Source organism: Dasypus novemcinctus, chromosome X, assembly GCF_030445035.2.
Source record: "Dasypus novemcinctus isolate mDasNov1 chromosome X, mDasNov1.1.hap2, whole genome shotgun sequence".
In the NCBI taxonomy this organism is placed as follows: domain Eukaryota; kingdom Metazoa; phylum Chordata; class Mammalia; order Cingulata; family Dasypodidae; genus Dasypus; species Dasypus novemcinctus.
In genome coordinates, this window is record NC_080704.1 from 61,990,819 (window position 1) to 62,003,816 (window position 12,998).

Sequence of the window (12,998 nt, forward strand, 5' to 3'; positions counted from 1 at the left end):
CGCAAAGGGCTACTAGGAGCGTAAACAATCCCAGGATGGCCTGAGTACACGTGGCACTCACCTGCAAGGGGATCCTCTTCTTCGCTGCTTGTTGAAGGCAGTGGCTCTTCTAGGATTCCTCGGGAATCAGCTCCAGAAATGGCCACGGCGGAATCTCTGGTGGAAGAACTCTCAGAGGATGCAGGGGGAGAGCTGAAGGAAATCATTTTCAGGTTGTTGTCTCTACTGTGTTTTCCCATTTTTAAAATACTCCTATATTAAAATACCCCTTTCTCATGGAAGCCAGGTTGGTCTCCCCAGCGTAACAAGCATGTCCGTTAGTTAACAAGTATGAATGGGGCTTGAAATACCTTCAAAACATTTTGCCCTCCTCTTGCCCACACAGTGCTTACTTGTCCTCGGGTGGCTGGGCAGGCTCCCCTGACCCATCACCCCTGCTTTGCGCTTCTGCCACAACTGGAGGGGCATCCCCAGGAGTGGAGCTGCCTGCTGTGGGCTGCTCAGAACTGCCAGCTGCTGACGTGTCACCCACAGCCTCCTCCAAGGTACAGGAAGCCAGGCTGCTGGTGTCCATGGGAGAGCCTTCCAGTTGACTGCTGACAGCTGTCAGTGCATCGGAATCTTCAGCTCTCTCTGGTGAAAGAGAGGCTAGGAGGAAGTCATAGGGAGAGGTAAGATCTCTGCCTGGAATAGGGGCAAAATTAAGAAGCAGCAACATGGCAGACAAGGTACTGGATAGGGAAGCTTCCTTAGGAGCAGTCAGATCAAATTTCTCACTCCCCCCCCCCTTAACCCTAACGCTAGCCTGCTCTTGCCCCTAAATCCTGCTTTTTAAGGTTCAGTTCAAGCCTCTCCCATCATCTGTTTAACATTTACTTCCCTACGCACCCTCGGTAACGGATCCTGTCACTTTCGGATTCCTTGCAGGCACCATTTGCACATGCATATGCGTTCTGGTTATCTAAGTAAAACAATCTTCCTTGAAGGAAAAGAAAAACTACACCTTAAGGTTTCTCCAGAGCACATCACAGGCAGCATGGTATAAAGCAGGGATGGCAAACACGTTTCAAGGAACCCTGTGGGACATCGTGCTGAGAAGAATTTTCAAGCCCATTTCAAATCAGCGGGAAATAGTGCCATGAGATAAATGTTATCTGCCAGGAGGATGGGAGAGCTGGAAGTTTGGGGTCACGTGCTTGCCACCCCTGGAAGGAGAACAAGCTTCAGAGTGAGACGGAGCTGAATTTTAATCCCAGTTCAACCACTTACTGAGTGATCTGGGACTAATGATTTCACTTCTAGCTTTCAGTTTACTCACGGAGATAACACCACCCACTTTGTAGGATTGCCTTAAAGAAGCTAACTAATAAAGCCTGGCATAATAGCTCAGGAACAGAGTAAGTACCTCAATAAATAGTAGACATTATCATTAATATCATTAGACATTCAGATATATAGTTGCTTAAGGATACAGAGAAGAAACCTCAACTTTACCTAAGACAGCTCATATGTAAAAGCTGTGATTCTCGGGCTCCCACTATTCCTCTAAAGTAAGAGAACAAAGAGAGAAACTACAAAAATAGGCAGTCTTCCTTCAAGTTCCACTCCCCAAAACTTGAAATTCTACTCACTTATCGTGGGAGCTGGAGACAACTCCATCTGAGTCGTTTCTGCTTCTCCACTTGGCCGTGTGGGACCCAATTCCTCTGCCTCTACGGGCATCAATAGCTGTGTAGAGCTGTCCCCATCTCCGGCGGGGGACTGCAGGTCTTGCGGAATCCCTCCTAAGGCTGGTGGGGGTGGGAGAGTTGGTTGCTGTTGGGAGGGCTGCAGAGTGACAAGGGTATCCTTGGACTCAGACGTAGCTGCATCAGTTGCGGACGGAGTTGTTGAGTAGCTGTCAGGCATAGGAGTCCCATCTTTCATGGAAAGAACGATAGTGGGGGTAAAAGGGCAAATCAGTCAAGGAACAGGGGAGGCACCCGATTAGAGCACGTGACCTGACGTGTCCCACCCAGCCAGAGATACAGGATTCCCTCCCACCCCCCAACTGCTCCAAGGAACAGCTCTTGGCTGGCCTGGTGTACCCAGGACGAGGGAGAAGGCACAGTGCTCTGTCCCAAGAACCAGGGCTCTCACTCTTCATGGATCCTAAGAATTAAATCCCTTCTCTGCCTCAGGTGGAAGGGGGACATTTCAGGCCACATAGATAGGGTGAGGCTAAATGTCTCGGTAGGTACGCAAAAAATCTACCCACCAAAAGCCTACTGATGATCCAATTTCCTCAGGTGTACTGGGAGCAAGAAATGGTCTGAATTTCCTTTAAAACACTTAAAGCACATTTACCCCCCACCCCCCTTCTGGACATTCTTGTTCATTACTGAGTAAACGAAGGCATTATACAGTTGAAGAACAGCAAAATGTTTGAGTTTCTGCCCGAAGTTAAAAATTCAATTTCACGCTCCAATCAGTGAAAGACTAATTACTTTATGATGACATGTGCCTCACCATAAATACGGTCTGTCCCCTTCCACCTCACTTTTCTTTCAGTCCTCATCACCTAAGAAACACTGCAACTTTATGTGCCGGAGGCAACACTATCCAGACTATGTGTGAATATGCCACACACCAGGGAAAGTAGTAAGTTGCATAGTTATCTTCTAATTGGGGCCTAAAATCCCTACCCCACAACAATACAACTTACTACCTCACCCTGGCATGAACAGAATCCTATAGCAAGGCTAAAAGGACATTCTACCTGGTGACAGACCTTTGCAGAGGTCTTCTGCTAAATTAAGGGCACCAGGACACCTACCCTCTTTCACTGCCTTAAAAGATACTGTGTAGGCTTTGGTACAATCACTTCCCAACTCAAGTGCCAAGGAGATGGAAGGTGTGGGGAAGCAGAATTTCGGAGGAAACAGCGTGGAGGAGACATATAATACCACATGGACCAGTTACTTGAATCACAAAGAGTCTGTTCACCATTGTTAAGATTAGAAGGAGGAATAGAAAGCATACAGTAGGAATACCATTTAATCCACAGAGCTACCTTCCTCAAAAGCAGGTTGCCCAAGACAATGGTTCCCAGACTTTTGGGTTCCATGGACCAATAAAACTTACATTAAAAAGAGAGAAAAAAGACCAACATAGGGTTACCAGCTTTTAGTTTTGCTGTTTAAAGGAAAAAGAATCTCATCAACACGACTTAATTAAAAAAAACTGAAACCAAAGAACTAGCAACATAAATCTCAAAATTAAAACAAAACAAAACAAAAAACCAATCCTCTAAACACTGAGTTAAGTTCAGCTTATGAAAAGTTCATTAAAGTTCACTTATTTTGTTCATTTCCACAGAGGACTGGCATTTGGGAACCATCGTCAATAGGCATTCTCAGGAAGTACCACACCACGGTGGCACCAAAGGACTAACCACTTTAAAAATATATATATAAGCTCAGTTTCAGAGGACAGAACTGCAGTCAGGAAAGGGAACAGGACACATGAACTGGCACCTACACATGCCAGAATGGAACAGTATAATCGGAACAAGAACCTGAATAGATCCAGGCAGAAGGGAGGCGTACCACCGTGGGAAAGACAGTAGACTGTATAGTTATCTCCAAGATGGGGTATGACCCTAAAACTATACAATCTACTACCTCATCCCACAGAGCACCAGTGTTCATCTTCAGCACGCATGGGCCAAATACTTGGAACTGTCAGAAGAAAGAAACAATCCATCAATTAGTAAGAAGGAGAAAAGGAAGGACGAATTACCTGAGAGGTTCTGTTCAGTAGAGTTGTTTGTCTTAGATGTAGTGCACTGTAAAAAGAAGGGACAGACCCATGTGGAATTTCAAAAGCACAAAAGGTTAGAGGTCAACTGCAATGGTCCCTAACCCTCACATATATACCATCTGGGAGTTCAATGACCTGGACAGAAGATGCGTCTGCCATGTGACCAAAGAAAGATGATCACTTTAGTCTGCAAATACATGTGAAACTTATCTACGCATGTTCATGTTCAAGGATAGCTTGGAGGAGACTCTGCCTGGTAGCCAACGGAAAAACTATAGGAAATAATAAAAATCATGTCAGGGTTGGGCATATGATGAGACCTGAATGCAACCAGAAGACTAGCAAGAATTTCTTTGACTCTTTATCTATTTATTTATATTTCCCTTCACTGGGGGGGGGGGGGGGGTTTTTTTGGCCCTATCTTTTAAAAAAATTCATGTAGTAGTCTTGCTTATTCTCCATTTTTTTTTATGTGCTTCAAACAATGTTATTCATTATTAGGTATAAACTATTACATAAAGATATCTGCTAGCTCAATTATAACTCAACATTCCAATATTCTTATTTTTTAAAATCTATCTGATACTCTAACTGCTGAGTGAGTCAATAGTAAAGTCGTTCACTAAGGTCTTTTAATTTCTGTGTATTCCTTTTTACTTCACATGTTTTGTATTTTAAAGCATCACTGCTTGAGGTCCCAGAAGTTTCAGAGAAAGTTAAGTAGGTAGCCTTCTTTCCAAACCAAGATCAGGTTGTGCCCTAGAGAATGACATGTGGCAAAAATGGGGTTCAGGGTAGAAGTATTTTCTCTGATCTGACGCCCAAGGTTGACTTACTCAACGACGGAATGAGGTCATCTTGGTAAGGTTCCCCACACAGGCAGTTCACGGAGAGAAATTAAATTGAACAACCAAGAACACAGGCTTATTGTTAAATTCCAAGCCCCTTCACCAGGTCAAATGACCTTGTCAAGTTGCAGACATGAACGTAGAGACTACACAGTGTGACTGTTAGTCTGGTTCTGGCTCTAGCTTCCCCCAGAGAGACACTGGGGAAAATAATTTTCCCTCTGGGTTTGAATTCTTTCCCAGATTCAGTGTGAACATGCGAGGTTTCTTCCGTGACTCTTGCTGCCATATGTATGCCAAAGCCATATGAAAGTTAAGGCAGACAGAGCCAAAGGTGAATCCTCCCAACCCCTGGGAATCACCTGCGCACTCTGATCCCGGTTCTCCTTGTCTTCTTTGCCTTTGTCAGTCATCTTTGTTTCTTCCTCAGCCAACTGTTTCCTGCGTTTCTCCCGCCTTTCTTCCAGCTCCTCATCCCGCAGGAACTCCAGGTGATTGACGATGGGCACTTTAACCACTATATCAAAGAGGCAAAGATCAGAGGCTGCTCTGGTGGGCTGAGGGAGGAAGCCAAGAGGTTGACCTTGTGGCCAGAGAGAAACAGAGAAAAAACTTTCCATGCAATTGTCCCAGCCCTGGGAGGCTCACTGCCCTGACAGCCAAGCTGCCACTCACCTGAAACACAGTCGTGCATGCTCTCAGCATCAAGAACTTTGCACTCCTCTGTCCAGCGGGTGAGGGCTGTGGGGATGCTAGACAGGGTTCCTGTAGAGGCACAAAGAAGACTGAGTTTACTGGTCTACTCAAGAATCAATAGATCCAAAAATTGTGGTACTTCCCTAACAGGTTCCAATATAAATCACTAGGTTTGGCACAAAACAGGTACCGAGAGACACTAAATGCTTTTTTTTTTTTTTTTACCCTTGGCTACATTATCGAGTGGTTCTGGCTCCAAGAAAATGGAGTTTCTTTCCAGGGCAGATACTGTTCTGCTTTCTTTCAGTCAGAAACAAGAGAACCTCATAAACTCTATCCTCCTTCCTTTCATCCCACAAACTTGCCTGCTTGGCTGGTAGCTGTGCTCTGGTCATGGAAAAAGTCATCCAGGAGTTCATCATCAGAACGGGCAATGATGTGGACATCATCATTGCCCACCAGGAGGCGGGCCCGGCCCCGGCTTTGTAGGGGGAGGCTGCTGCTCAGCTGAAGGATGTCAGCGGCAGCGGAGGGACCAAGTAATCTGTAAGGTGATGGTGGGATACAAGGGTCAGTATAAGTCCATAAGGCTCCTGAAACTTGTTATTAGGAGAACCTCTTTCAGTATTTTCTATTAAGTGCATAACACTATTATGAACCTTATCATACTACGTGTAAGTCCTAGCTATTTTTCTACTAATCCCACCCCTTTGAGAATTTTGTTTGGTCACAAACTGTGTATTTTCTATAGTTCCTAGAAGGGTAACGTCATCGATAAGCTTCTACATGTCAAACATTGTTAGGGTAAAAAGCCCTCCTAGTAAATTCTTATTGTAGTGTGTACACTGCCGATTACAACACCTATATCCCTTTCTTTCATCTCTTATAATATTTTTTCCACTCAAGTGTAAACAACTGAGGGCATGGATTTTGCCCTGTGTTTTAGAGTTCTTTGTCATATACGATGTTTACTGGGAAGCAGACTTGGCCCGGTGGTTAGGGCGTCCGTCTACCACATGGGAGGTCCGCGGTTCAAACCCCGGGCCTCCTTGACCCGTGTGGAGCTGGCCCATGCACAGTGCTGATGCGCGCAAGGACTGCCCTGCCCCGCAGGGGTGTCCCCCGTGTAAGGGAACCCCACGCGCAAGGTGTGCGCCCCATAAGGAGAGCCGCCCAGCGCGAAAGAAAGTGTAGCCTGCCCAGGAATGGCACCGCACACACGGAGAGCTGACACACAGATGACGCAACAAAAAGAAATACAGATTCCTGTGCCGCTGACAAAAAAAACAGAAGCGGACAAAGAACACGCAGCAAACAGACACAGAGAACAGACTACTGAGGTTAGTGGGGGAAGGGGAGAGAAACGAACAAATAAATAAATAAATCTTAAAAAAAAAAAAAGAATCTAGTATCTTTTTAAAAAAAAGATGTTTACTAATAGTTAAATGAATGCACAGTATTTGTAAGGAAATGAACATGTCATGCAATTTTGTATTCCCCCAAAGGCTGCCCACAAAGAAATGAGATATCTTATTTCTCTCTGTGTGTTAACACATGTGTGTGCACGTCTCCGTGAAAAGCATTAGTGATAAACTGTTTTCTCTGAGGTCATGGTAGTACTGAAGCTCAGTGAAGAGTCTTACAATAGCTTCAGTGAACCTGACAGATCTTTGTAACTCACCTCTGGAGTATAAGAGGAGGGTTTGGCTGGCGATTCCCAGGGTAGTGCACATGAATGGTGTGGCCAGTATTGGCAGTCAGCTGCCTTAGGGTTCTCTGACTACGCCCGATGCCCTGGGTTAGACGAGTGGTAGAGGAGCCACTGCCCAGCGTTAGGGAACTGTGGTCTGCATGGCGTACCATCAGTGGGTGGGTGGTTGGGATATTTCCTGGAGATGGGGGGATGTCTGCTGTAAGGACAAAATGCAAAGAGGTCAGTGCCAAGAAGAAATGTCTTCCATGGTTGCTCAAGCAGAACCATGTCTCCTGGGCCTTACTTCCTCACACGGAAACCTGAGCTTTGTCCTTTCTCCCTCATTCCCACAATTAATCTATGATCACTGGCACTACCATAGCTTATGCCACCATCTCTCATCTAGATACCGCATCAACCTCCTGAATAGTACCTTCTCCCAATCCATTCTCCACACTTTAGCCACAGTGATGCTTCTAAGTCTCTCAGAAACATGCTGCTCCCTCCACCTTGAAGACGCCTCTCCTTCTTCTTCACCTGCTTTTGTTCTTGGCCTACCTGTCACTTCCTTTGTGAATTTGACTTTTGCACTGGGTTAAATAACCCTCTACTCTGTGCTTTCTTACCATACTGCAATGTAATGCGTGCTGACTTTTACTTTTAATTCCTAATAGACTGTAAGTTCTTGTAAGAGAAAAGGCACTGCTCCCTTGGTTATGCTGTATCCCTAGTACCTAGGACAAATAGTAGGCACTCGCCAAATATTTGTTCAATTTTCTGAACAGAGAGAGGCTCGGTCATAAGGAAGAGTGATGAAAATCACAAAATTGCAAAAGGAATCACAGAAAAGAAGACATCCAGAAAATTATCTAACCTAAACCATTTTCTTCTTTTCCCCCCAAAACTTTTACAGGTGACAAACTGAGGCTCAAAGAGGTAAGAGATTACTTGGCCAAGACAAGAGACCAAAACAGTTCAGTGTTTTCTGCCATATCATGCTAGTAATTTGTGGTCAAGACCTGCCTTATCAAGAAAACTTGATTATAGGAACTCGACTCTCTAACTTGATGCTAGAAAGGAACTTTGATGTTGATGATGAAGGAACGAAGAATTCATTCCCTCCTCCTGAAAAGATGTATCCTTGATGAAAAGGGTGAATATGCTCGAATATGCTCAAATCTACTTGCCAATGACAAGCTCAAAGTGTCCATCCACATCCTCCAGATCCATTGTTTCAGGCACAGGGTTATTGATTGCCCTGTCAATTAACATGCATATGGTTGCCTGATGCAGTCAGCCTTGGTTTAACTTTACTATGGTCATTGTTTTAAATCAAGAAAATCGTCAAGTTGTCTACGCTCTGAAATGGCTACCTGTTTACCGAGGTGGAGAGAACAAAAGCAGCCTCTCACTGTTCTTGCTCTAAGTACACAGTATTGAGAGAGATGGACTCAGATATCCCTCGCCCCAGGAAGTCAGCATAGGAAAAGAAGTGCTGTGTGTATCAGCTAAATAGCTGCTCTGGTTCACTGCTTGGCTTACCCTAGAGAAGGGTATAAGAATCAAGAGATAAAACCCATCTGAGCCCCTGTGTCTTACTAGCACTGGAGAACATGTTGTCAAACTCAATGATGAGATCATCCTCCCGGTCAAAGCGCTCAAATCGGACCAAGGGAGAAGCGTTCATATCAGGGTAATCCTCATCCAATTCCATCTCAGAGCCATCGTCGTCATCGTCTTCATCTCCCTCTTCACCTTCATCATCCTCCTTAAGGGGAAAATAGGAGATGGAGAATTGCTGGAGATAAGGATTTTCTGAAGTCTCGTGTCATGGCCACATTTGCAAATGAGGGAGGGAGGCGCTGACGCTAGCAACCCAGACTGTTGCTTTTCTCCTGCTCTGTGTTCCCATGGAAGAGGTTGTCTGAACCAACCCAAACACAGTCCCCCCTCACCTGATCATCTTCCTCATCTTCCTCCTCCTCCTCCTCTTCATCCTGACTATCATCCTCATCCTCGTTACTGCCACTGCTGTCCTCTTCCTGAGTGTGCTCCTCCTCATCCTCAGGGTCCAGGATATTCATGGAATCTAAAACAAAGGGAGCACATTGCAGGACTAGACTGTGTAGCTAGAAAACAGGCTACTGTGCAGGCCAGCAGACTGAGTGGGAAGGAGATGGGTTACCTGACACTAGGAGAGAAGAACAAGATCTGGGGTGATGTACAGACTTAGTGAGTCAGCCCTGATTTCCTGAGAGTGCCAGTCAATCCATCAACACACCCAGCAGCATGGCTGAATGTGGAGGCTGGCTACAGGGTAGTGACTGGGGAGCCATGGCTTAGAACTCGGCACAGTTTGCTTGTGATCCCTTGCCTTTCCAGCCCTACTTTGCAATTGACTGCCTCCTGTTGGTAAGCGGGAACCTGGAGCGATGATTGCAGGTGGGTAAGAAGAAAGCGAACCAAGTAAGAAGTGACAAACTTTGGGGAAGCAGTAGTAAAATGTTAATTGAAAATCTGGCTGAGGATAAAGTGGATGGTGTATGTCAGCGCATGCAGACAGATGCTTCATTATTCTGCACATGTGGGCAGCTGTCTCCAGGAAAACCCTAGTATAGTGTCTGTCAGACGTGCAGGGCAAGAAGGGAGGCCTTTCTGGCCTCGGCACTCTCACCTTCTCGGTTGGCCTGCAAGGTGGAAGCTTGGCTGAGGTTGGAAGGAGCTTCATCCATCAGCACGTCCTCTTGTGATTCATCCTCTCCACTTCTGCTCACTGAAGGTTACAGAGCAGAGCCTTCACTGAACAACAGAGGACTTCCCCTCCAGACTGGCTGCGCCTAATGTAGCTATGTACACCTAGCAGATATCCACTTTTTTGGTTGAGGGAGAAGACCTGGATTCTCTGCTATCAGACTATGTAGGTGAGCTTGGCCAGTCACTTTACCTGTCTGAGTCTCAGTTTCCTCATCTGTAAAATGGGATGATCATATCTGCCAATCCCAATATTTGTGAAACCACAGAAGATAGAGGGTGTGAAGAAGCTTTGTAAAATTTAAGAATACATGTCTAGTTCCATCTATACTTTGATTAACATGGATGAAATAAGCAAGACACCATGGAGCCAGGTGACAGTAGGTAGGGTACATTTGCTGTTCTCTCTCTGAGATGTAAAAAGGGAATGATCACTCCTTCTACACTACTGGGACTGAGGCAGAAGTCCCCTGGATATCGTTGAAGAACTGAAAGGAAAGAATTTTCTTATCCTACAGCCTTCTCTAGGCCACCATGAATAAACACTCTTTCGATGTGCCTGATGTATATCATCTTATCCTGACAGTCACCCCTCCCATCCTACCCACCCAACACAGATGACAGAGGTCTGAAGATGGTTTGTGATTTCTCATCTGTAAGACTTTCAACATCAGGACAAGTAGCAATCTAGGTTGGCTATGAGCCCTTAGGCAGAGCTGAGCAAGCAGATGATGAGAAAAGGGTCCTCCCAAGAGAGACTGAGACAAAGGAAGAGGCTATACTCAGTTCTGGGGCTCTCACCTATAATTGTACTGTTCCCAGATCCGCCATCCCTCTCAAGCAACTCATCTATCAGGTCCTCCAGTTCATTCTCAACCTGGAGAGAAATAGAACATATACATGGATGCACACAAGTCTATCATCGTGGTAGTATGGAAATGCTCAAAAAGCCAGCAAGGGAGCATATATTTCTAGGTCAATGTGAGAGACACAAGATGTTACATAAAAACCACACACTTGGGGCTAATCGTACAGAAACTACCACGTGCCAATCCACACTCAGACTGTCTTTGAAATGGTTTCATCCAAATTACTCATACCAGGTTAATCTTTATGCTGTCCAGTAACTCATGCAAATCTCTGTACTGCAAGCAGCTTAGGACTGTATGCCCAATTTCTTTTCCATAGCTACAAGCTCCAGAAATTACAATTTTTTTTTCATCCTTAGAAGACTGTGTCCAGTAAAATCTGGTGTTATAGGTAATATGTGATGTTAAGGAGCTTCCATTATTGGCCAGAGCTAAGTAAATCAAAGACAATGGGTCCAAATGTCTCACAGGTGAACTTTCATCTTCATCATAACCATTTCCAATACATGGCATGCTGGGTCTGCCCCCCTCCATTTAAAGAAGTTTCAGCACATTTGACGAGCACTTTCTAAGCATATCATCTGGCTTCTCTGCAAAGTAGACAGCATTGAAGCAAGGATCCAAAGCACTTGCCCACCCACACCACCTGGGAGTTGAATTCAGCACCACGATAGGGGTATGCTGGGTGATCTGCCTCCCTACCTGCATCTCCTGTGAACTGAGCACCTCAGGCTGCCCAGCAATCACCACTGAGTCGGTTTCAGCCTCCCCATCCATGATATCCCCATCTGCCACCTCTGTCTGAGTGACATCATGATCCTCCTCCTGTACTTCTGCTTCCCCAGGCTCGCCTGAAACAATCAACCAACCAGCAAAATAATCAAAGGGTGCCCATATGCTAGGCACCATGAGGCAAGAGTGAAGACAATAAGGTCCCTTCCGTGGGCAACTTTTCAAGTTCTCAGAGAGAAAAATGAATGGGTGACAAAGGAAAAGACAAGGCTACGTGTGAGGATAGCCAAATTAGGCTGCAATTTTAAGGAATTCTTTGTGGGCCAGACTCCCACACCACTGATAGATCTCTGGAAGGCCAGCAAGTTCCCAGGGAAACAAGAAAAGCTAGAACAGTTGTGAACCCATGCCTATGAAATGACTACTCCCACCCCTTGGCTCTGCTTCCCTACCTGGGTCCTGCTGGTTGCTACTGGAGTCCTGAGAGGCTCCTTGTGCATCCTGATCAGACTTGCTCTTGCTAGAAGCACTCTTACTGCCAAAAAGGCTGCTGGGCTGGTTCACGATCCGGGAAAGTGTTTCCAAAGGCTTCAGAGCAGCATTGACTGTGTTGGCCATGTTGGGACTGCGATAAAGGAAGATACAGAGATGGGCTGAGGATAGACATATCAGGGGTCCTGTGTTACTAATGCCCCTATAATAACAGATGTTACCAACAGAGAGACACACAAGTTCGAAGAACAGTCTGTTTATTACCATTTAGAAGAAAACATACTTGACTTAAACTTCTTCAAGGAATCCACCTCAGAAGGGTTAAATCAATGCCATATTTCATGGGGTTGTGGTAACCCTGTTAGAAGCCAGAATATATCCTGAAAGGTCACATGCAAGAAGCAAGCCACTTTTTGAGAACAAAAAAGTTCTGATTTCTGAAGGATTTCCAAATGTGTCCTTAGGCCTTACTAAGGTTCATTCTAAGTATAGCAGGGGTGGCAATTCAGTTGGAAGTGTAGTGTGATTTCGAAGTGTAGCAAGATATGTGAGGAGAAATAAGCACCCCCATCTAGAGACAGTTGTCTGTGATGTCATTCCACATATAAAGGAACCAAGGTTCATCAAAGAAATAACTGATTCTATGAATCATGGAAAGTACAAGGTGAGCCTGGGATGTGCTGTGTCAGAAGGCTTTTGAAAAATAACAGGGTCACTATCAAAGTCTAAATTTGAGCACCAAAAAGAAAAATGATAAGACTGAATCACAACACTTCAAATATAAAAAGAATGAGTCCAAAAGGGTTACAAAAACGGCAAGAGCAGGTTTTTCATTACAGGAGAATATGAAAAATAAGAGAAATCTCGAAAATCAACATTTTGCAACCACCAATGTGATTCGGGCAAGGATTTCCAAAGAATGCTAAAAGTTAGTTAAAAATCTTTGGGGAACATATTTACATGATCTTTACATGATCTCCAAGTATCATCTCATGTACTACTTATTAATTACAAAGGAGAAATCTTTAACACATACCACCATAACTATGTGATGAATCTTAGTATTACCATAAGACAAATGGGCATTGTGTGTCACTGAGAAGGACACACATTACT

The 12,998-nt window shown here is 44.9% G+C and overlaps 1 protein-coding gene across 21 annotated transcripts in view; it reads right to left on the bottom strand.

Annotated features, from left to right (window-relative positions):
• HUWE1 (HECT, UBA and WWE domain containing E3 ubiquitin protein ligase 1) overlaps window positions 1–12,998 on the bottom strand; it is a 170,206-nt gene that overhangs the window by 17,146 nt on the left and 140,062 nt on the right. For 17 of the 21 annotated variants that reach the window (XM_058291913.2, XM_058291902.1, XM_058291908.2 and 14 more), the window contains 14 exons: window positions 11,843–12,015; window positions 11,361–11,509; window positions 10,591–10,666; window positions 9,713–9,811; window positions 8,994–9,127; window positions 8,638–8,806; window positions 7,027–7,255; window positions 5,711–5,889; window positions 5,325–5,414; window positions 5,012–5,166; window positions 3,781–3,826; window positions 1,632–1,919; window positions 393–648; window positions 62–192 (listed from right to left, as the gene is read on the bottom strand). In XM_058291913.2, coding sequence (XP_058147896.1) covers window positions 62–192; window positions 393–648; window positions 1,632–1,919; window positions 3,781–3,826; window positions 5,012–5,166; window positions 5,325–5,414; window positions 5,711–5,889; window positions 7,027–7,255; window positions 8,638–8,806; window positions 8,994–9,127; window positions 9,713–9,811; window positions 10,591–10,666; window positions 11,361–11,509; window positions 11,843–12,015 — 2,174 coding nt within the window. The remainder of the gene's footprint in view (window positions 1–61; window positions 193–392; window positions 649–1,631; window positions 1,920–3,780; window positions 3,827–5,011; window positions 5,167–5,324; window positions 5,415–5,710; window positions 5,890–7,026; window positions 7,256–8,637; window positions 8,807–8,993; window positions 9,128–9,712; window positions 9,812–10,590; window positions 10,667–11,360; window positions 11,510–11,842; window positions 12,016–12,998) is intronic. The other 4 variants (XM_058291915.2, XM_058291914.2, XM_058291917.2 and 1 more) reach the window with 2 other exon arrangements.